The sequence below is a fragment of the Eufriesea mexicana genome, unplaced genomic scaffold (genome assembly GCF_001483705.2).
Source record: "Eufriesea mexicana isolate 0111107269 unplaced genomic scaffold, ASM148370v2 scaffold3255, whole genome shotgun sequence".
In the NCBI taxonomy this organism is placed as follows: domain Eukaryota; kingdom Metazoa; phylum Arthropoda; class Insecta; order Hymenoptera; family Apidae; genus Eufriesea; species Eufriesea mexicana.
This window is the reverse complement of record NW_016911299.1, coordinates 96,744-119,496: the sequence shown is the minus strand read 5'-3', so window position 1 is coordinate 119,496 and position 22,753 is coordinate 96,744. Positions and strand designations below refer to the sequence as shown.

The window sequence follows — 22,753 nt, the reverse complement described above, 5'->3', positions numbered from 1 at the left end:
GTAACAAAAAAAAAAAAAAAAAAAAAAAATAAAAAAAAAGACTAAACCATAACTTTTCTTTTCTTCGCGTATGCTACTTTAACTACGTTCACAGTCTCCATCAACAGAGTATCTAATATAGTTACAGTAAGACCATTCTTTACTGCGAGTTCATCATGATGGAATTTTGTCCATTCATCTTCCTCAGCTTGGGCTTCTCTAGCCAATAATTCATCAACTCTGTCTCTTCGTTTTCTACTCCAACGCATTACCATATTTTCCCGTTGCAATTTTGTTTTAAAACCGAATAACGTAGCTACTTCTTTATTCACATAAGCGTTAAGTTCTTGTATATTCTTAGGGATCTTCATTGTAGGTTTTGTCTTCACGTTTGGTTTCATCCAACTTGGGCCTGGTTTTTCATATTCAGCCTGATAAACTTCGGCAATCGTTTCTTTGCACAGGTCAAAGAGGAATGTGTTGTAAATTCTTCTATCCTTTTTCACAGTCTCGTCGTTTTCTTTGGTTAACTCGCAGATTTCAATAGGAGCTTCTAAACTCATAATATCTTCTCCAGCCTCTTTGGCTTTAAATATTATTGCCGTGGCCTTTTCAGTAAATGCCGTTAATTCCTCTATATTTGAGGGAATCACAGCTGGAGGAGGAGAAGGTGATCCGAGGGATGTTGAAATTCTTGTACCACCACCGGGTGGTGTGTAAGGAGGTGGAGGTTTGTTCGGTATTTCCCTAACGTAGTAAGATACTTCTTCGGCTTCTAATTTCTTAATCTATTACGAAAAAATATACGTATAAAAAAATTATGTTTACATTGAAAAATGTAATGGAATGGTAGCAATAAATTCTTACCTCTAACTCGATTTGAAGTTGTTCGATACGAAGTAGTTTTGCTTCCCAATCTGCAACTTCCATACCTGGTTGTTCCATTGAAGCTATGCAAATGAAAATCCGAAATAATATAAATTTATAAAAAGTTTCACAAATAAATTATCTAGGAAAAGCAACACGAATCTTTACATTACATTATGAATTCACATTTTACTTTGATTAAGTGCTTTGACAATTAAAAAAAATGCTCTGATGCATTAATAAAATAGTATAAAGCTGTGATAAAATTATACATTCCAAGATCATATGTATATATAATAGTCACTTCCTTTGAAAAATATCTAAAGGAAACAGAGAAGGTAGAATATTTTATATTGTGTTATGTTACACAATATTTACAGGCTTTCTTTGTGCATACAAAAATTAATAAGTAAATATCAAGCACACATGCAACATTGATTTGTATGAAAAGAACAAGTCAATGTCTGTTTTATTCAAAGTTTCGTGTTGTATTACCTTTAAGTAATTATTATCTCGACTTTGTTATTCTGAAAATAAATAATACATGGCTATACGAGGCAATGCTTTGCACAGAAATATACAGCCAACATAAAAATTAGTATGTGTTTCTGTAATATATGTGATATGCAAGAATACATTATTATTTATGCTTAAAATTATATATATGTGATATTGGAACTAATTCAAACTGAATCATCTATGTGTAATATCTAATATATATGACTTACAGTGTAAAAATATTTATTCGCATATTCATTCAATAATAATAAGATTTAAAATTGAATGAATTTAATATTTAAAAATACATTTTTAATGCATGAAATTAAAATTATGTAGCCTCATTTTATACTAATATAGTAATTAAAATTGTAAACAAATAAAAATCATACCTTTTAATTTATCTATCATGACCTCTATATCCTTCTCAGATGTTGCAACAATAGGTGTAGCATGGAAAGTGTTCTTTGAATCTATACTTTGATTTTCCACATTTGGTTTGTTTAATAAATCATCATTTAACACATCAATATCCAATGTTGAATCATTAAGTTCTCTAGGAGAATCCATCTCAATTTCTGATACACCTTTTGGTGTATCTCTCCCTTCACTTGACTCAGATAATACATCTTGTTCCTGCTTCTCTTTTTCTTCTATTTCAATTGGATTAGTTATTGTCTGAACCAATTGATCTTCTTCTCTTAGTGTTACTGTTTTAGATTTTTGATTTCCCAAATTATCTGTTAATGATTGGTTGTTTTTCTTATAAATATCCTCTACAGTATCTTCAACTTTTGAAGATATAACATTTCTATCAAGAATTTCTCCTTTTAACTTTTTATTATCTCCAGGATCACATTTAGTATCTTGAAATTGATCTGTACTGTTTTCTAAATTCGAAGATTTCTGTGTAATTTCATCTAGTATTTTTAATACCTCTTCTGATTTTTGTATTGCTTCATATCTTTCTGGTATAGAAGATGATTTTTGTATAGCAGTAGATTTCTGAAATTCACTTTTATCAAATATTTCAGAAACTTCAAGACTTTCTTCTGAGATATCTTCATACTCTGGATCTTTTAAAATATCATAAGTTTTGTTCACTATATTTGGTGATATATCAAACGTATCATTCCCTATTGTTTCAATATTATCTATAATTATTGAAGTAGTTATATTTTTTTCATTTTGTATTTCATTATTTTGAATTTCAATATTTTCAGTATCTGTTTTTTTGTGTGAAATCGATATGGATTCAGTAATAGAATTTGTAGAATTTTTAATTTCTTTTTCTATAACATCTAATCCACTTTCAGTTACTTCGACCAAATTATCAAGTTGTTCACCATCAGAACTATCTTGTTCTATTATAGATTCCAAACATTTTTGTTCTGGCACTTCGTATTCTTGTGTTTCCAATTTATTTGCACTTTTATTCGTTTCTGTGAGTTCTTCATCTGGCAATTCTATTTTAACATCAATTTCGAGTTCTGATAAACTCTCACTTTCCGCGCTTCCCGGTTCTAATTCTGTTATAATAATTTCTCGAGATTCATTATGATATATATCCTCATCATTTTTATCTTCTCCATATATGTTTTGGTCTACAGCAATTTCAGTATTAACTTTGTTAGTTACCTCTTGATCGATATTCTTGTCACTGTCAATATTCGAATAAGCAGTTTCTTCACAAATATCGTTTTGTTTCAAGTTATTCTCATTCCTCGACTGATTTTGTAAGATTACTAAACTACTTAAAATTGATTTTCTTTCTTCTTCTGTTATGACTTTTATCTCGTGTTTACTTCCTATACTATCTGTATGGCTTTCAATTTTTTCTCTTATTGAATTGTCTTCTATACTTTTTTCAACTTTATCCAATATCTTAGTCACAGAATCATAAATAGCTTTTTGAAAATCATCTGTCTCTATACTATGCACAGTGTTTTCTTCACTTTGCTCTCTATCATTATCTGCAGTAATTATATTCAATATATCTTCAGCTTTTTTATCAGCCTTTTCAAAATGGGAATCTAACATTGTTTCATCGAATTTAATTCCATACATATAAATATTTGTAGATTCACTTTTTGGAATAAAGAGCGACATATCTTCTACATCTTCTATATCGCTAACTACATTACTTTTAAAAATTTTAGAGTCATTTTTAGAGCCATCAACTGACTGGGACATATCTTTTGAATTTAACAATATGCTTGAATCATCATTGAATAATTGTGAAGCTTGGTTCTGAGATTTTTCCCAAATAGAATGAATGTCAAACGACTCAGATGTAATCCAATCTTTATCGAAAGTTTTATTAATAAGTTCTTCTTGTGACTGACTGCCCTGATTTACTGTTTGTTTATTAAGATATGAATCATGATTAGAAGTATCTTGCTTAAATTCTTCGATAGATTTTTCAGATTTTTCAGTGTTTTCTTTGAATTCTATCTCTTTTTGCATAAATGAATTTTCATTTTTATTACTATCTTTCAATTCCTTAGATTCATTCAACAATAACTCTAAATTCTCCACATTTAAAATTTGATATACATCATTTATATTTTGATATTTGTTATCGTTTACCGTATCTTCCACATAATTTACTGATCCTTTACTATTATCTATTTCAATTATTTTAGTCGAATTCGATAATTGCGGAGAAGTTTGTCTTTTTAATAATTCATTTACGTATTCTGTAATTGTTGCCTGCTTTGTTGAAACATTCTGTAAAGTCTGTATAAAAGATAGATCACTCTTATTTTCTGAATGAATTTCTTTCACATGAATGTTATTTGTTGAATTATGAGTGATATCTGTACATTGACTCGAAGACTTATCCTTTTCAGTGAAGTTAGATTTTTCTGATAGTATCGAAGGACTTTTAATTGAATCTACGACCTGATGACTTTTTAAATTATGCGAATCGACCAAATTTTCTTCAGCATGTTGTATTTTTTCAAATTCCATAATATTTGTACATTCTTTATCTTGCAACATTTTCGAATAAATCTCGGACAAGGATTTACTACTAGTTTTACTAGAAGTACCATTAGACTCTTTCTCATTTTTTTTATACAAATTTAAATTGCGAGTATTATTCTCAATTAACATTTCTGAACGATTGAGCTCGTCCTCGGTTATTTTTATATGTTCCGATATTATGGACTTTTCAATCTCATTCAAAATTTTCTTGCTTCTTGTCTTATAATCAATTTCTTGACTATTTGATCTGGAAGATACTTTATCCTGTGGCATTATAACAGATATTACATTATCAACATCTTCCACTATGCTTTTACTGTCATTGACATTAGTAACTGATTTTAATTTTACACCATTTGTCAAAGATACGTTGTCAGAATTATCCTCTTTCTGATATAATTCTGCATCTTTGTTCTTGTCTCCTTTCATAAGCTCTATGTCAAAAACTTCATTATTTCTATCCGATACTGAAAGTATTTCCGATATATCTTTCGATGTACTTCTTTCTTCGTTAGTAAATTCGTATTTTGCTTCATCATTCGACCTTTTATTAAAACGCGACATCATTTCTGAAAATATCTTAAACTCATTTTCCAGTGAACTTATATCTTCATTCAAATTCTGATTATTTAAACGCAAAAAGTCTAATTTTTTGGAGAAGTCGAGACTTTTATTAACAGATTCAGTATTTATTTCCGCATTGGAATTTTGTACAATATTGGATTGTCTCGAAGATACATGTTCAGAATGTTGTGATTTATTAATTCCAAATTGCGATGAAATAGTTCTAATTTGGGACTGTTCAGAAAACGTATCGAAATCAGATTTATACTCCCTTAAATCAGACTGAGTGCTAGTATCATACTTAGAAAGCTTGGCTTTCGATTGTGTAAGTATACCATTTTCAGATTTTGATGTTTCGATGTCGGTTTTAATATTTTCAGAAATGTTACTCTTTTTCGTGTCGGATATACTTTGTCTGCTTTGTATTTCGTCTGTGCATTGTCTGGTTTCACAAGGAATACTTTTTTCCGATCGTACACCATCTGAAACCGATGATATCGAAGCAGAACCAAGTTTATCAATTTCTATTTGTTCTGATATACTTTCATCAAAAACAGATTGAGTACTGTGATTCACCGTGCTCAGTTTTGCGGAACCTAGTTGTTCCAAGGTTATTATACTTTTTGAAGATTTAATCACTTTTTCAGAGTTATTTCTATCATACTCGATAGTTTCGTCTTGAAGTAAATTAATATTTTTCATTGAATCTTTCATCATCGGTGATCTTTTCGTAGATAATAAATCGGATTCTGATCTGGACCTTAACAAATCGCTGTTTTTAAACATGTCCTGCAATTTTTTTAGAGGAATCTCAGGTATTTTAAAGTCTGCCAACGATCTTGACTCTATAGCTAGTTTATCACTATCTTTAGAAATTCCTTTTTTCGACTCCAATTTCTTACGCATTTCGTAAATCGTCGTATCATATTTCTATTTGGGCAGAAACAATTATTTAGTACGTGTAATAAATTACATTTCGTTATTTTATTATCAATATTAAGTCTTTTACCTTAATTTGATTCAATAAGTTAGCTTCTAAAGCTCGAAGTTTTTGTTTCGTCTGTTTTCTGGCTTCCCTTTTTAAGCGTGACATCTCTATCCGTCTTTCGGCCAATTTTTCTGTGAGTAATTCAATTCGTCCTTCAATATCGCTCGTGTCCGATGAAATAGTAGTATCTATAAAATGACACATACTCCTCTCTAATAATTATTAGAGTTAAAAAATGCATATTTACGTAAAACGGATAGTGATCAACAAATACAAATAAACAAATATATAGATAAATAATTCATAATTGTTTATCTATAAAAGAAATCCTACTAAAAAAAAATAAAGAAGAATTCTTTTGAAGAATATTGATAAATAATTCTATAATATGTTTCATAGATAGTAAGTTGTGATTAAAAGTGGTCAGTATTAATGTTACCTTGCTGAGAAAAAACATTAGATGTTGCTGTTACAAGTTTTAATGCAGCTTGTTCCATTCTTGCAACACGGTCTTCTTCTGTCCTTAACTTTGTATGCCAAGCCATCCATTCCTCTACACAATTTTTTCGCGATGTAAGCGCAGCTTCACGTGCATTTAATATTCTAAAACATGTAATCACATCTGATAGCACTAACATACCTTCCATAACGATTAAACTAACTGTAAGGAAATTAACAGGAAAACTGCGAAAATTTGAAACTATTTAAAACAATTATTTGGTTGTAAGAACTGAAGCAACTACCCTTACTACAGTGAAATACTGCAATAACAGCGGAATGCAGATCGCCGGTAGAGTGAATCTATTTTTACAATGCTTCATTTCATGGTGTGAATACACAGTTTATTATTAGAACTTCCTACACATGTCTCTAGTGATTCGCAATTTTATTAATTTAGCTTGAACGCTATAGTAAAAGCGTCTTCTAATCTCGCGATGCTAAAATATATAAATGTATAAATTAGTTTGAAGGAAAACATATACTTACTGTTCGAGTTTCTTAGATGTTTTCAAATTATGATCTTGCGATCTAACGACCACAGATTTAGAGTAATTTCTGTCACTATCCCCGGAACTATGATGAGAAATAGCGAAATTACTAATTTGAGATTTCGTGGACGCTTCATCGAAATTATTTCCGTTTTTATCTTGACTATGAAAAGAATCCTCGTAAGCTTCTACATTTTTGTCAAACATTTTCTGACAAAATACGTTCTCCTTACTGTCATAATTATCTATCCTATCTGTTAATATTTTAAAGTTCTTATCCTTTGTATGTTTATCCATCAGCGCATTTTCATCGTTCTTATCAAACTGAATAAATTCTTTTTCCATTTTTGTTCGTTTGTTGTGATGCTTAACAAATTCTTCTGACATTTGGGAATTAGACTTGGATCGCAATATATTTTCCGTAAGTATGCTGGACGACGATTTACTTTTTTGACACTTTGAACTTCTACGTTTGAAATTTGATTTAGATTCGGAACTATATTGAGTCTTTTTAGATACATCAGTCGGGATTGATTTAGTACTTCGTTTAGAACTTTTTGAATACGTTTGTAAAATATCTTCAGATACTTGCGACGATTTGGACGTTTTCAATACAGTGTCTTGGCTAATAGAACTTACTTCCTCTGATAAAATTTCACTATTCGTAGTAATAGCTTTTAAAGATTCTCTTGGGGACACTATACTTTGAAAATGATTATCTGTTATTTGAGAGGGCTTTGATTTTTTAGATAATTCTTCTACCAGAGTGTCAGATTCTGATTTAATATGTTCAGAAATGGATTTATTTAAATTCTGTTGTAATAGTTCTGACATATCGGGAGATTTATCTTTTTCGAAAAGATATTTCCCGGGAATGCTCATGGAATGACATGGGATCAATTTTGGATCAACAGAATGTTGGTGCGATTTTAATCTTATTACGTCTGCTCTAGGCATTTTCTCTTCGAATTTTCTGGACTTTATCTCATATTTGGATATGTTCCCATCTTTTTGAGTTTTGTAAAGACATTTTTCTTGAGACATATTACTTTGCATTGCTTCATCAGATTTATCAAATCTTAAAAATGATGCGTTAGATTCTTCAACGAAATTCATAAATTTATTACTTTTTGGCAAATCGATTTTAGAAAAATGTAATTCGTTTTCCAACATCTGCATACGTGCGTCTGTTTGGGATCGATCGTGTTGAGATTTATCAGAATCTACTAAAGAACTCATAGAACTATTACTTCTTATATCATATCCTTTCATGGGTCCAGATAGTCTTCTGGGAGACTGACTATCTGCACTTCGTTTTAATTTTGTTAAAATATTTTTAGTAGATATTTGTGGATTAAACATATTTCTTTGCTTTTGTAACATAAGTTTACGTTCTTGACTTGCAATTTTGTGAAGTTCTTTTAATCTAAAAATAAAATTTTTGTAAATATATAAAAAGTACAGGAAATATTTATAAATATAAAGAGTCATAATACCGGTTCATTTCATCCTTTTCTTGTTGCAATTTTAAAAGTAAAGCTCTTTGCTTCTTTTTCACAGAACTAACACGACTATCTTGTCCTGTATCTCTCAAAGCTCTTTTTTGTTCCTCCAATTTCACTAATTTTTTAGTTCGATCATTTAATGTTTTTTCACGAGACTTGAATAACATCTCAATTTTATCATATCTTTGTTTCTCGTCTTTTATTAACTGTGCAATCTACAAATACTTGGAATATATAATCTCAATTCATTTTCAGTATAGTAATTTTAATTTATTATACTTACTTCTAGATCTAAATATTTATTAAAGGAACAAGTTACATCTCTGGTGGAAATGCTAATCTCAGTTCCCGTCTCTGTTCGTATAGACGATGTAGTTTCGTGCAAGCTTATTTCCGACATTGTTCTTAATTTACTGGGTAATGATATTTCTTCTATCTGATCTAAATCTTCAAATTGTTCCACTGAGTCTAAAGAAAAATGTGGAACTTCACTATCTCCGACGAATTCTCGTTCATATGGTATTCCACATATTTCTGAACATCTGCTTTGTACATTTCGTCGAGTTGAACGTATATCTGTTTGGGTTGCCATATCATTCACTGTTTGTGTTTGTACTTCTACAGCTTTAACTACTGGTTTGATTATTTTATTCACATTATCAAACTCGTTTACCATAGTTGGACTTGTAATATGATGTACTACATGAGTGGGAAATGCTGCTTTGATATTAATATTTCTATTAGTAACTAACAATTTTCATTTATCACGAGAAATAGTTTAAACATTCAAACACTTATTTACTACATATCGAATCTTCTTACTTTACCTTTATCAGTAGCAACATGTTTGTGTGATTTACTAATCTCACTGCAATGTTCCATATTATCAATATTTCTTTCGTCTGCTACTTTAGAAAAATGTGATTTTACTTGGTCATTTAACTGACTATGCTGTAATGGTAACTCGTTTTCTTGATCTTGTTTAACATTATAAAAACATTTTTCAACATCCATGACTTGTCTCAATGATTCGTTAAAAGAATCAAGAAGGTGCAACTCAGCTTGAAATTGCATATGTAAGGCAGTTGGGTGTAACTACAATTATAAAAATACTTTTATAATTATACATTGAATAAAATAACTCTATATAAATTGTATATGTGTATTTACCAATGAAATATTTTCTGGTTCTGTTTCAGTTTTACCTATATTATGTTTTGAACACTTAACATCAGCTTCTATGTTACTATTTTGTATAAATTGTCGTTTTCGTTTAGATCGTGGCATAAGATTCATATCTGGAGTAATTAAATCACAAAATTCTTCTTGTGAACGACTTTCATCTCTGAATGAAATTTTTCTTGGATCTAATAACATGTTCGACAAAACACTGTCATTTAAATTAGATTCGTTACTATTACTAGTTTGCTTGACTGTAGTAGCAATACTTTGCATGAATGATTCTTCTTCCTTCTTTGTATTTATACTAGTACATTGTGTTGAAGAATCATCTGTATATTTTGAGTTTTCGGTAGTTTTATTCGATTTACTTATGTTAATACTTTGTGCAACTTTTTCAGAATCTTTATTTTTCATTTGTTGTATAGAAATAATACTTGGACTTTGTGTTCTTACACTTATATTTGAATCGGTTACACTTTCTATACCCTCTGACTCCTTAGCATTTGCTATATACATCTTCCCATCCATTTTACTTGTTGAAGGTTTTACTTTTTCAGACCTCTTGTTCTGTTCTTTAAAAAATACATATCCTGCCTTTCCTTGTGATTGACATGTTATTTTATGCTGTTTATGTTTATAATCAAAATTTTCAAACATATTCCTCGATTCTCTAACTGTAACTTTGTCTGACAATTTTGAAGAACGCTCAGATAGTGATTCATTATTATAAGATCTATTCTTTGATTCCAAAGAAGTATCTCTTGATTTTAAAGATCTAGTATTAATAGATCTGTGTTTTTTATCATTAATCTTTTTAGCAGTTGAAGTTGCAAAGTTTTTTGTCTTTGACTTTGTTGAAATACAGTCACTATCCCTTGGCATATGAAATGACAATTTGTCATTTTTCAATTTTGTACCTAATGTATTTTCACTTACATTATTAGAAAAATCTTTTCTAGAAGCATGTCTTGGGCTTCTAGATCTTTTAAAAAAATCTTGCATTATTTCATCTGATTTAGAGAACAAGGACTCATCTTTTCTAATTCTTTTAGACCTGTTCTCTTTTTCTCTAGAATTTTCTCTAATATATTCCTTTTTCTTCGATAAATTTGAAGATATAGAAATATTTGGCACCTTCAGTGGCTCTACTTCACTATTAATGGTTGATGATACATCTGATGTTGAAAAATCTAATCTTCTTTGTACTCGTTCAAAACTCTTTGTTGGTTTCTCTCCTCTTTCATGAATAAATTCCTTTGAAGGTGATTCAAACTTTGATGATATTAACTCTTTTGATGTACAATTTTCTCTGTTAGAAAAATCCAATTTCTTTGCAGAGATTTTCAAGTCTGGAACTTTCAATGGTTTTATAAAATCCATTTTTTGTACAACGTCATGTAAATTCTGAGTACTATCAGATTTTAATATTGTTAGAGGCTTGATTACATTTTTATTATTTAGTTCATGTATTTTTCTACAAGCATCAGAACCGTCATTTAGGACAAGTTTTCGTTTCACAGCACTTATAAATGTGAAAGGATATGGTTGAACAGGATGATATGATGAGTTTTCTAAACTTTTCAAGTCAAATTCAACTGGAAAGATAGATGGTTTTTCTTTAGATAGCTGCTTGGTAATATAATCCTGCTGCTGTTAAAATTACATTTTATTAGATCATACTTTAGTAATGTAAATAATAATCATTACACTAGTAATTTTATTTATATCTTCTCTAAGAAATTATATACAAAATATAAATAATAAAATAAAATAAATAAATAAATATTACTTACTAATGCAGATGTTTCAACACGTTGAGCAATAATATCGGGGTCAGAAAAAAAAACATATTTCTTTTTTACATTAATATCTTCCTTCTTTGAGCTACTTTTCATATTTTCATATGTATTGCATAGTAGTGAACCTATATTTAATTGTTATTTGCTTCTTCATAGTTGTAAATGTATTCAATAAATTGATAAACTACAAATACAAAGAAATAATATATAGTATATAAATATATCTTCTTAAAATAATCACTTAGGTAACAATTATTTTTAAAATAAAACATTTGATATAACATATTATATAAAATAGATATACAATTATATGAAAATAATATTTTATGTCAATTACTTTTTTGATTATAATTGTTATCATGCAATCATATTTACAAGCCACTTTATCCTATTTATTTTTAACTATCACTTAACTTAGGTTACAATCTACCTCCTTTACCTATTTACCTTTCTGTATCACAATAAATTTAATTGTCAACATACTTCACTTATACAATATTTCATTAAATGAATTAAAAAGCACATAATACATAAAATTTCAAAGTAATTATATTAATGCATAATTTAATCATAAATATGATCTATTAATATATTAAAACTTACATTGAAGTATTTAACAGAATTATCATTAAACACAGTTGAGATATTTAATTCACAAGGGAACGTTGTGCAAATTTTAACGTATTTATAACCTAATTTAGGACGCCATGTTTTATAAATACATTTCATAAAATCAATTTCAAACATTTCACAAAGAATGGCAAGTACTTTTCGAAATACTCGAACAGAAACTAGGTTCCCGTATATTATACATTATTCATATTTTCACAATACTGAACACACTAAATCATTGCAACGGTCATTTAAGTAAACGATAATCACGTGGTATTTTACGATTTCTTACTTGCATAAAATTGAAAACATGGCAACGGCAAAATTGGAATAATCGATAACACAGTTATTTGCAAACACAATGCATATGCTAGTAATATACAAACACAACTATCTTTAATAGCGAGTATAATACTATGTAAAATTCCTATATTTATCACACGAAATTTTATAGAAATAACGATAAATAAAAAAAGCGGTAACTGTTCATAATATTAAACAAAAAATATTAAACTACTTCCTCGAATGCGTTAAAGTTTTGTAATCCTATCAGTCCTGACAACATTGATGCTTGCATCATGAAGTGAACTACGGATAAAAATATATTAGTACATGGATTGTTACTTAAATTACTAGTGATTTTTTTAAATTTATGTTTGAATAAATTAAGGATATCTACAAAGATTTAATTTTTATTTTAAAGTTATCTTAAGTTCTTATATTAAGAGATATTTAATTTAAACAACGAACTTTTGTTTTACATTTTCATAATGACGACCTTAAGAACATCATCATTTCTTATTTTCAAGCGGAATTACATTTTATCAGCGATAAATTTAACTAAATGTAAATGTGACAATTTGATTATACATATAGTTAAATATATATAATAACATAACACAAATGTAATTAAATTCATACAGTATAACATATGATATATATATACATAATTTCATTAATCAATGTTAAATTTATTTAAATTTCATGCGTTTAATACAGAAGTACGAGAATCAATTGAATATGCAACATGGGTGTGTTACGTATTAAACGTTTCCAATTTTATTCTTGTTAGTACGTAATAGGTAAATATTGAATAAGTGTGACATAAACAAGAAATAATATTTAATTATGAATTCACTATTTCAAAGTTGTATTTTGAGAAAACTTTCAAGAAAACTCTTTAGGCAAAAAATTCCACTGGTTCGACCTATATTTACGTATTCTATAAACAATAATAGCAAGGTTAGAAATTGCTTTTAAAAACTATTCTACTAACTTTACAAAATTGTCAAATAATTTGAATAATTTATTTATATTTTGAACATGGTTAATTTTATAATGTTATAGAAATTTACACCATTTCTGCAAGCGAGGCAGTTTTTCATAGAAAACAATAAAGGAGTTAAAGAAGTACTAATATATAAAGCAAATACTAAAACGATTTATGTAATAAAAATATTGCATATTGTATTGCTGATAATAGTACCAATTTTGCTTTGTTATACATATGTCAATAGAAATATACTTTCAAATCAGAATATAAGAGAGTATTTAGAGACAGCCCTATTTGCCATAGTTTGTATCATCTCAGCACGATACATTTTAAAGCGATATGTATCTGAGATTCATTATAACCCTGAAGAACAGAAGTTTAGTGCTAGAATAATGAATCCTATTCTCAAATCATACCAAGTATTTAATTTCATTTCAAGTTATTTTTTACTTATTTATGTTACTTGTATGATATGTTCCAGATGATATGTTGTCTATATGTTGCAGATAACATTTAATGAAAATGAGATAACAGTACCTAAGGACAAACTTAATCTTGTAATGTGCGTTACTAAAGAGAAATCTTTATTGCTTCTAAATCAATATTTTACAAATTCTAAGTTTATTGCAGTAATGACAAAATCTGAGAAACTAAAGAATTTTGAAGTACCGAAATTACAAACAGATGCCCTGAATCAAATCCCAAGTACTAAGATGAATAATCAAGTAGAAAGAAAAAAAATAGATAAAATGTAATTCGACATGTACATATTGATTCCAATAAATTGAGATTCCAGATGTAAACAGATGTAAATTGTGTCATGTAAATAGAACAAGAGTATACTTATAATTCATGAATATAGTTAGGATAAGTTGTGAGTAATTTATTTATGTATATGGTAATTACTATTTTATTTATTTATTTATTTATATAATTACTGCATATCTATATTTTTTATCATACTGCATAAATGTTTAGATATATATAAACAAAATATATTCTAAGTAATTAATAATTTATTATTCTAAATTTAATCCTAAACTACTATTGGTATTATTTGTACTTATAATTATAGGTTTAATATTTTGTTCAATATCTAACTCTCAAAGTATACTTTCAACTTTTTTCTACATGTAACAAAATATGACTGCATTTTTATGGAAAATATATATTTTCCATATTCTATTTAGTTTGACAATTTCTATGATAGTATTTTAAATAGCATAAATGAATACGTTATTTGTTTCTCTTTTTATTGATATCAATTTTATTTGTGTGAAGTATAATTCCTAATACTTTCATATAATAAATGCTGTGTAATTAATTTATATTATAGAATGATTTAAATTCATAATAGCTTAAAAAATGTTAAAATATTAAGAAGAATAAATATAAAAATTGAATTATAGAATATAATTATAAGGCAAAAAAAATCCTTAAAATTTATTTAGAAATATAAAAATGTAGAAAGTAAATTATTATTTCGTTTTAAATTTATTAAATATTTTTCGCTGCAATACAGTTCTTCTTGGATTTATGTAATTAATATATTTTTAGATCAATGCCGTTACTTATATATGTTTAACGTATATTTAGTGGCTAACCTAAATTAATGGCTACTTGTAAATACAAAATTATTTTTTATGCTAAAGAAATTTATTTTAGCTTTAGGCTTGAATAGGCATTTTTTGTCTCTCATTTAATACTGTAAACTTTAAATCGTTTAAACTTTTATCTTTTAGTATGTTATATATTTAATGTTTCCTAACTTGAACTGATCGAAAACATTTGTGTGTGAACACACGATACGTTAACATTTAACGAACGTGACATAAACTACAATTAATTTATAATTATGATTTTACTATTACGGAGTTGCATTTTTAGTCAAAGAAAACTTCTCATACAAGAAGTTGCATCGTTCAGACGTACATTTATGTATTCTACAAACAACAATATCAAGGTTAGAAATTCTATTTAAAAACTATGTTACCAATTTTATAAAATTATTAGTAATTATATTTATGTATTATAATTTTAAACAATTTATTCATATTTTTAACACGTTTATAACATTTCTTTACGTTAGTAGTTTTGTGATTTGTGTAATACATTTTATTCTGCAAAATGTATCAAACACTGTAGACTTTATATTACAGAAATTTGCACCATTCTTGCAAGCAAGGCATTTGTCCATGAAAAACAATGAAACTGTTGGTGGAGAACTAATATATACTGGGTCATTAACATCAAGAGTTCGTAACCTTAAATTAGTTTCTATAATAACATCAATTTTAACATCATTCGGTCAACCTATTATTTTTTCGAAAATCATAATAGATGATAATTTAATAGGTATAGCAGCATTATTTGCAGTAATAAATTTAGTTAGTATAGGTACTCCTATTTTTGTACATTTATTAACAAGGAGATATGTAATTACAATGTATAAGTCTCAAAATGAAAAATATATTGCTAAAGTGTATTCTTTTCTTGGCAGACAGAAACAGGTATCTATATTTCTTAAAATTACTAATAAATGTTACTTATATTGTTACTATATTTTTAATAATAAATAATGTTTATTTGTATATTTCAGATAATATTTACTCCAAATGATGTATCTGAACCTCAACTTGGAGCATTTACAACTTGCATTACAAAAGGAAGACCTTTACTTTTCGATAAAAAAGATTTTATAGACCCCAAACATTATTTTATCATTATGAGATATAATAAGCCGATAGACCTTGAAATCTTGAAAGACTCAAATGAAACTTCTATTACTGAACCCTCGATTATCAAAAAAATAAATGAAGAAAAATAATTGGACATAATTTCATTTATTACACAGTTTTTTTTTTTCTAACGTTTTTATACATCATTTAAAAGCACTATGTAAGTTGCTAGGTACAAAATATATACATTATTACGATAAAGAGACAATATACTGAAAAATATAATACCAAATTATTAACACACAAAATTTCTTGGTTGTTGAATTTGTAGGGAGTATTACAAATCTTCAGTCATTTACAATTTCCAGTTGTTCATCTCTTTAATTATATAATCCACGAATAAAATGTGTTCAGTAATAAATGCGAACAAAAATAATTTACACATTCTGGTATTTAAATTTCGAAAAGTTAGTGAAAAATATAAATATATATGATATAGTAATCTAATTAGAGTCAAATATTTTTTAAATGTAGCCTCCATGTGTAGCAATAGTTTTAAGAATAATTCAATATAATTTGGTAACCGTGCAAAAACGGCGGATACGTTATTAAAGAGATCACAGATTGTAATTATACCTTTTACGATTATTTCAAAGGTATGAGCGAAATATTTATGCCAAGTCAATTGTGCAATTACTGTATACTAGGCTGGGAGCAAATCAAAGTCATCTGAGACATGTACCATTGGAACATGAATATCTTCTATTTGAGGTGTTGCTTTAAATTCACATAATCCAACTTCTTTTAATTTCCATTCCCAATCCATTCTTTGGACAGCATGTAACGACTCAGCTTCATTGTGATGCCTGAGTAACATTGCTTCCTAAAATAGTATTTTTAAAATAGTAAATAGTAAAAATAGTAAATTTTAATATTCCATTTATTACAATATCTCTTTTTAATTGTAAATGTATTAATTAATTAAATGTATTACATCTTTTTAAACTGATATGCATAAAAAAATGCTCAACAGTCGGTTTCTTATGTAACCAATTTAATTTAACCTGAATAATTACAGACAATATAGAAATTTATAGTCTACATAATGATTCAGGTATAAGTATTATAAGGATTACAATAATCTTTACCTTAATCTTTTCCCATTTGTCATCTACATCTTGTAACCAACTCAAGAATAATCTGCCGTTATATCTACTTCTTGCATTTCTATCTTTCTCTTCTTGTTCTGGAGTAATAACATTATAAACTTCTTCATCTTTTAATATCGTACAAACAGAAAAGGGAAGGGACTGATTGGCTAGAGCTCTAGCAGCTCTACCATGTACTCTAAGGATTTCTTGTTCCACCGATAAAACTAATTTTTCTTTTTCAACAACATGTTGCATTCTTAGACGGTATCTCTCCTTTTCTTGTTCAATATACAAATCTTTCATAGCGCCTTGTAATCCGACTGGAGGATTAACGTTTGGCTCTTTATTTGCATTCCCAGCTAATACGTATGTACAACGATTCATTAAATAATCCTTGAAACCCTGAGGTGGTTTTGGTTGAACTGGAAAAAGACCTTTTCGTCTTCGTTCGATCTAAAGAAGTGAAAACAACGTAAGTTGGTTATAATATACTTCTTGTAAAGAAATTTCTATGATATATTAGAAACGATAAATGTATGAACCTGTTTTCTAATGTTTAAAAACAATTGATAACAGTTTGTAATTGGTTGATCATGCGGATGAACTTCTGGTCCCGTATTTGTTGTTTCAGATGCTTCGTTAGAAGCAGCTGTAGCAGCTTGTGCTTCTTTATTAGGTTTCATTTTTCTTTTCCTAGGGTGAAGTTCAACAGGTGGTGCTGGAGTGTTTATATTTGATGTTGTCGATGAGGTAGTTGTAGAAGTATTTTCCGAATTCTCTGTTCCATTATCTTTCTGACATTTTCCACTTGTTTCATTGCTCTTTTCCGATTTTTCCGCCATAATATTTGCTTTTGATGCGGTCCCACTATTCGATACTTCCGTCGACGTATTTTTATTTGATTCGGAAGTAACAGTTTCAGGTGTTGGCGAGTGATGTCTTTGCTGCGGTGACGAATTATTCGAACGATCCGTCGAGGCAGCTACCGGTAATGGAGATGAATTCGAATAATTTCCATTTGCCGCGGAAGAGGAATTTTCTTTCAGAGCCGCCGACCCATTGCTCCCATTACCAGATCTATGCGAACTTCTCAGCACTCTTTGATGATGCGTTGACCTTTCTTCTCCGTGCAAAGCACCGCTAAAATCTTTTTTATCTTCATTTTTAGCAGTATTTCCACTTTCCGTGGGACTCGTTGTCCCACTGGTGGACAGATTCTGATCTTTATCCGTTGAATCATTACTATTAGAACTGGCAACTACGTAGGGTAACTGATGACTCCTATTAGACGTGCTCTTCCCGTTTCTATTGCCTTGCTCCTGCTCAGAGGTGGTACTTTGAGGTATAACTATTTTCAAAGGTGGTACTTTAGGAGCTGAATTAGAGTCTGAGCCTTTCGATCGATCGTCTTCACCGTCAGATTCCGGAGGTGCTGGTGTAATTGTTTTAGAATTAGTCGTTGAATTAGAAGGATTCGAAGGCTTCGGACTGCTCGCCATCGAGGAAGTACTTGGACTTTTCCTATCGGTACTAATCGTGGTTGCGTTTTGATTGCTTTTATTCGAAGTTGTTCCAGATCCTTGTTTACCAGATTTGGTACACTGCACAAAAAGAAAAAGAAATATTAGATACGCCTGTTCAACTGCACAATTATTCAATTCGATTCATTATTAATTGCAGGTTTCTCCGAATAAGTGATTTTATTTAAACAGATAATTCAACGAGATCGTAAATCACAGTGTCACGCGATATTACAGTAGGGGCTCAAAGTTAAAATAATTCATACCACTCGAGCTAAGACTTTAAAAATCCTTATCTTTTCAATCCCTGCCATTGCAAATATCAAAAGGCATATATATCATAATAATTTCTTCCATAATTTCTTCTATGACCCCACTCTATATATCTTTTATGACCATTTTGAATTTTTCAAATATTTCTAGACAAGAATAGACAATCTTTCATTTATAACAACACTTAAGGCAGTTTTCAGAATTCGATGAAAGATGTAAAAATAAGGTGTCGATAACACGAGACTTTCTTTAGTATAACATAAGTTTTGCCTCTCGTATTTTTTCGTATAACGACTAGTTTACAAATAATTCAAAAAATCTGTCAAATCATCTCGTGCAATATCTTTTTCATTAATTATAATACGTATTCGGCGATGTCTTGTATAATAAATAATAACAAATGAACCTTTTCTCCGGTATTAGCGGAGTTTCTACCGGCACTCTGCCTTCCAGTAGTGGCGCTTTTTAAATTTTCCTTAACAGGCTCAGAATCTTTTCGTTTTTTCCGACGATTCTCCTCGTCTTGCTCTTCCGCATTGTCGCTTTCGAACGCACGCTTAGACGAAGGCGATGCTGAAACCGCAGGAGCATCATCGGTAGTAATCGATGCGGTCGTTGTTTCACCAGAAGATGTTGTCGCACTACCAGCGGTAGATACGTTGCTACCACTGCTCTGGCCTCCTTGATTACCGGCAGATTTGCTACCATCTTTGTCTTTCTCGGGATTAGGATTCGGCGATGAGCTTGCACCCCTGACCGGCGTTGGCTCTTTCGAACTTTTGAACTCGTATACGTCGCCATTATCGCCGGCAGACGATGTGTTTCCAGAGGTGCTGGAACCCGAGACGACATTCACGGTTCCTGACGAGACGTTCGAAGACGTCTTCGACGAAGTTTCCATTTGACCTTGGTTCTGAAAACGTTATTCCTTTCGTTAAAAAATGCTGCAATTTTACGTTTTCTTATATCATAATATAATTATGTAATCCGTTTATAGCGAACTTTACGCGTGATACCCGTCTTTGTACTTCATAATAACGACATCGATACCGCGTTCGCTGATCAACGCGAACAACATCAAACATCGTTCTTACAAAGGTATGTCTAAACGAATCACTATTCACGAATCAATATTCGCGATATTAATTTTTCCATTTTATGTTTCAGGGCACCGACCGATGTGTGACCAGCAAGCGAAGATTATTCGCAACAGTAGATTTCCATCGAGAAGACCTATCAAATGCGGATGATATATAGGTACGTGGTATACAGGGTGTCCCAGCAACGGTAGTACAACCGGGATGGGATTTGAACGACTTCGAATATTGATCAAGTGCGCGTACACTTAGCTATGACTTAGACGTATGGATCATCGATACATCAACATCTCGGTGGTACAACCGAGCAGGCGATGATTCTACGTGAAAAAACAAATCGATAATAAGGAACAAAATTTTTTCATTCGAAGCTTCGTTGTCGAGAAAATCGACTTTGAATATATACCGAGTGCGCTGCTACACTGATGGTTCATCCGCCTCAGCCATGGCTAAGTGCACGCGTACTCTGTGAATATTCAAAGTCGATTTTCTCGACAGCGAAGCATCGAATGAAAAAATGTTATTCTATATTTTCGATTTGTTTTTTCACGTAGAATTATCCCCTCCTCGACTGTACCACCGACACTCGTGTATCGATGGTCTATTTACATAAACTATAGCTAAGAGCACGTGCACTCGGCGAATATTCAAAGTTGCTTTTCTCGAAAACGAAGCTTCGAATGAAAGAATCTTATTCTTTCTTTTCGATTTGTTTTGCACCCTTGCCGATTGTACCACCGTTGCTGGGACACCCTGTATACGTGTATATATGTATACCTGTGCGTTCATGCCGCCCTGTCGGGAGTTAGTAGCACCCCCTCCTTTCTTTTCATCCCTCGCTCCTCGCACCTGGTTGAGCCGAAGCGTCACCCTCGGCGAGCTTCCAGACTGCCCGGTTCCCGATCTATCGACTGTGGAGAACAAAACGCTGGTTAATTGCAGGAACAACGATGGAATACCGGGGGAATGGGTTTCCACGAAACCAGTACTTCTCCGGCATCGAGGGAGACCATGGAGGACGGCTGAAGGAACGGAGAAGAGGAGGAGGCAGTTGGTGGGAGGGAGAAAATAAGGTAGGGGCAGAGGACAGAGCGTTGGAAGAGAGAAGGACAAGGACGGTAAGAGATTCAGAGAGGAATGAGCCACTGCTTTGCGATCATCGAGGGTATGGCCGTTAATCACGGGGACCCCCGGGAGAACGAGTTTCTCGAGGAGAGTGGGGGTCTGCCGATCGCGATCGATTCATTAGTGGCTTTTTACCGGACGATCGCGTTACAGGAAAGCATGCCATTAAACTCTTCATTCGCGTCGCTGCAGTACCCCGTACGATAAGTGGAGCTTGTTACTTCACGGAATCCAAGTCTCTTCGTCTTTTCAAACTTTTCACGCGTTGCCGGACTAATTATCTTACCGTGGCTATACCACCGTAGAGCTCGGCAGTTTCTTTCCCCCCTTCTTTTCCCCTAGCGTTGCAATTTTCACCGGTACCTCGAGTCAATTGTCATCGCGGATGGTTTAATCGCGGATTTCGAAGAGGAAAGATGGAAGTTACCGTTTCGTCTGAAGAACGAAATTCGACGCCCCGATTAAGAGGCAAACGTAAATGGAATACTAAAATTACGGTGTACGTGACAAGCGTGCGTTCATTAAGCGCACGAAAGGATCCGCTATGAGATACAATTACGTTCGCCGCGTAATGGTTTTGAGTGTATTTTAACGGGCCGGATTGGCCCGATTGGCGAGCTGAACAGGAAAACGGATTTCACGACAAAGCAATAATACGAGGCTTGTCCCGGTGATTTCACGGAACGCTTGTTTCCAGAGATTCTAGGATACCGTGCAATGTTGAAAGCGAGGCTGACGCAAGCACTGCTGCTCTCGATCAATATATAATTGAATCTACGAGTTAACGCGACGTCGCTATATAATTTCGCAATTTCGATCAATACCAGTGTCGAAATCCTAGAGGAACGTTTGCTTTAATATCGATTCCACAACGATCCTTTGTGCTAAATCACACTGTACTTTTATTAACATCTCTTTTCGTTGGTCATTGATCGTGCTTCTCCCTCCCAGCTATCCCCCTCTCGCTCTCTCTCTCACTCTGCCGCAAGAAGGAATTGTGCCAATGAAACTTGGCGCTGGCGAATAGTGTATCCCAAAATACATCAACTTCGCTAGTCAATGAATTCGCGCTTGTTCGCCGCTCTTACAATATTAACAATTCACGGAAATGCTTTCTCCGTATATGGAATTATCTTTCAATTACCGCAAACTAAATTTTAATCAACTTCGACGCATCCTCGATTCCCGATTAATTTTCAAAATCGTTTCGCAAATTCCCGAGGCAGTTAAAAGTCCACGGAAATATTTATACGTATATAAAAATGAAAATGAAAGTGTTCATTCCAAGATTACGTATTTCATTTCGTAATTTTTCTGCGTGAGAAGAGAAAATAAAAGTGGAAGAAGAAGAAAGAAGGAACTAGAGTAGAATTCTATATTTAATTTGCACAATAAACCAATAAAGATGGCGGAATAAAAATACCACCGACGTCGTAATAATTTTTAACTGACTCATTGGAGATAAACTTTGAAGCATTATGTTTCACATGAATTATCGCAAGAAGTTCCGTCGCGGGAATTCACAAACAATGCTCTTGAATCGCAACACGGACATAACGACGCTTGAAATTTAATCGATGCTTCTTTTTAACCGTTCGGAAGGAGTATGTTTATCGCTAGCGTCGCGGCGCGCGTACACACGTACCCGCAGTATCGTCTAGAAAG

The 22,753-nt window shown here is 31.2% G+C and overlaps 4 protein-coding genes across 4 annotated transcripts in view; 2 read left to right on the top strand and 2 right to left on the bottom strand.

Annotated features, from left to right (window-relative positions):
- Positions 1-41: 41 nt before the first annotated feature.
- On the bottom strand, positions 42-11,455 carry LOC108550879 (centrosome-associated protein 350). The gene is made up of 11 exons (XM_017904781.1): positions 11,354-11,455; positions 9,549-11,210; positions 9,206-9,473; positions 8,662-9,095; positions 8,370-8,593; positions 6,872-8,299; positions 6,324-6,487; positions 5,906-6,096; positions 1,737-5,826; positions 847-929; positions 42-767 (listed from the first exon to the last, which is right to left on the bottom strand). The coding sequence occupies exons 1-11, from the start codon at positions 11,453-11,455 to the stop codon at positions 42-44; spliced, it is 9,372 nt and encodes a 3,123-aa protein (XP_017760270.1).
- Positions 11,456-13,099: 1,644 nt separating this feature from the next.
- LOC108550846 (uncharacterized) lies at positions 13,100-14,034 on the top strand. Its single transcript, XM_017904741.1, has 3 exons — positions 13,100-13,213; positions 13,319-13,663; positions 13,751-14,034. Exons 1-3 carry the CDS (start codon positions 13,100-13,102, stop codon positions 13,997-13,999), a joined length of 708 nt encoding a protein of 235 aa, XP_017760230.1. The 3' UTR covers positions 14,000-14,034.
- Positions 14,035-15,035: 1,001 nt separating this feature from the next.
- Positions 15,036-16,071, top strand: LOC108550845 (transmembrane protein 70 homolog, mitochondrial). Its single transcript, XM_017904740.1, has 3 exons — positions 15,036-15,207; positions 15,404-15,754; positions 15,844-16,071. The coding sequence occupies exons 1-3, from the start codon at positions 15,100-15,102 to the stop codon at positions 16,069-16,071; spliced, it is 687 nt and encodes a 228-aa protein (XP_017760229.1). The 5' UTR covers positions 15,036-15,099.
- A 376-nt stretch (positions 16,072-16,447) lies between these two features.
- Positions 16,448-22,753, bottom strand: part of LOC108550877 (flocculation protein FLO11) — a 23,012-nt gene continuing 16,706 nt past the window's right edge. Inside the window, exons 4-8 of the mRNA XM_017904777.1 lie at positions 20,741-20,874; positions 19,273-19,779; positions 17,616-18,674; positions 17,071-17,526; positions 16,448-16,805 (exon numbers count right to left, since the gene is read on the bottom strand). Of these exons, the coding sequence (XP_017760266.1) occupies positions 16,626-16,805; positions 17,071-17,526; positions 17,616-18,674; positions 19,273-19,779; positions 20,741-20,874 (2,336 nt within the window). The 3' untranslated portion in view covers positions 16,448-16,625. The remainder of the gene's footprint in view (positions 16,806-17,070; positions 17,527-17,615; positions 18,675-19,272; positions 19,780-20,740; positions 20,875-22,753) is intronic.

Bases quoted from the DNA above. Each gene is read 5' to 3' on its own strand.
- LOC108550845 (XM_017904740.1), top strand. From the start codon at position 15,100: ATGATTTTACTATTACGGAGTTGCATTTTTAGTCAAAGAAAACTTCTC. The intron at 15,208-15,403 runs GTTAGAAATTCT...TTTATATTACAG, and splicing joins CTACAAACAACAATATCAAG to AAATTTGCACCATTCTTGCA. The intron at 15,755-15,843 runs GTATCTATATTT...TGTATATTTCAG, and splicing joins TTCTTGGCAGACAGAAACAG to ATAATATTTACTCCAAATGA.
- LOC108550846 (XM_017904741.1), top strand. From the start codon at position 13,100: ATGAATTCACTATTTCAAAGTTGTATTTTGAGAAAACTTTCAAGAAAA. The intron at 13,214-13,318 runs GTTAGAAATTGC...ATAATGTTATAG, and splicing joins CTATAAACAATAATAGCAAG to AAATTTACACCATTTCTGCA. The intron at 13,664-13,750 runs GTATTTAATTTC...TATATGTTGCAG, and splicing joins CTATTCTCAAATCATACCAA to ATAACATTTAATGAAAATGA.
- LOC108550879 (XM_017904781.1), bottom strand. From the start codon at position 11,455: ATGAAAAGTAGCTCAAAGAAGGAAGATATTAATGTAAAAAAGAAATAT. The intron at 8,594-8,661 runs GTAAGTATAATA...AAGTATTTGTAG, and splicing joins ATAAATATTTAGATCTAGAA to ATTGCACAGTTAATAAAAGA. The intron at 930-1,736 runs GTATGATTTTTA...TCATTTGCATAG, and splicing joins CATGATAGATAAATTAAAAG to CTTCAATGGAACAACCAGGT.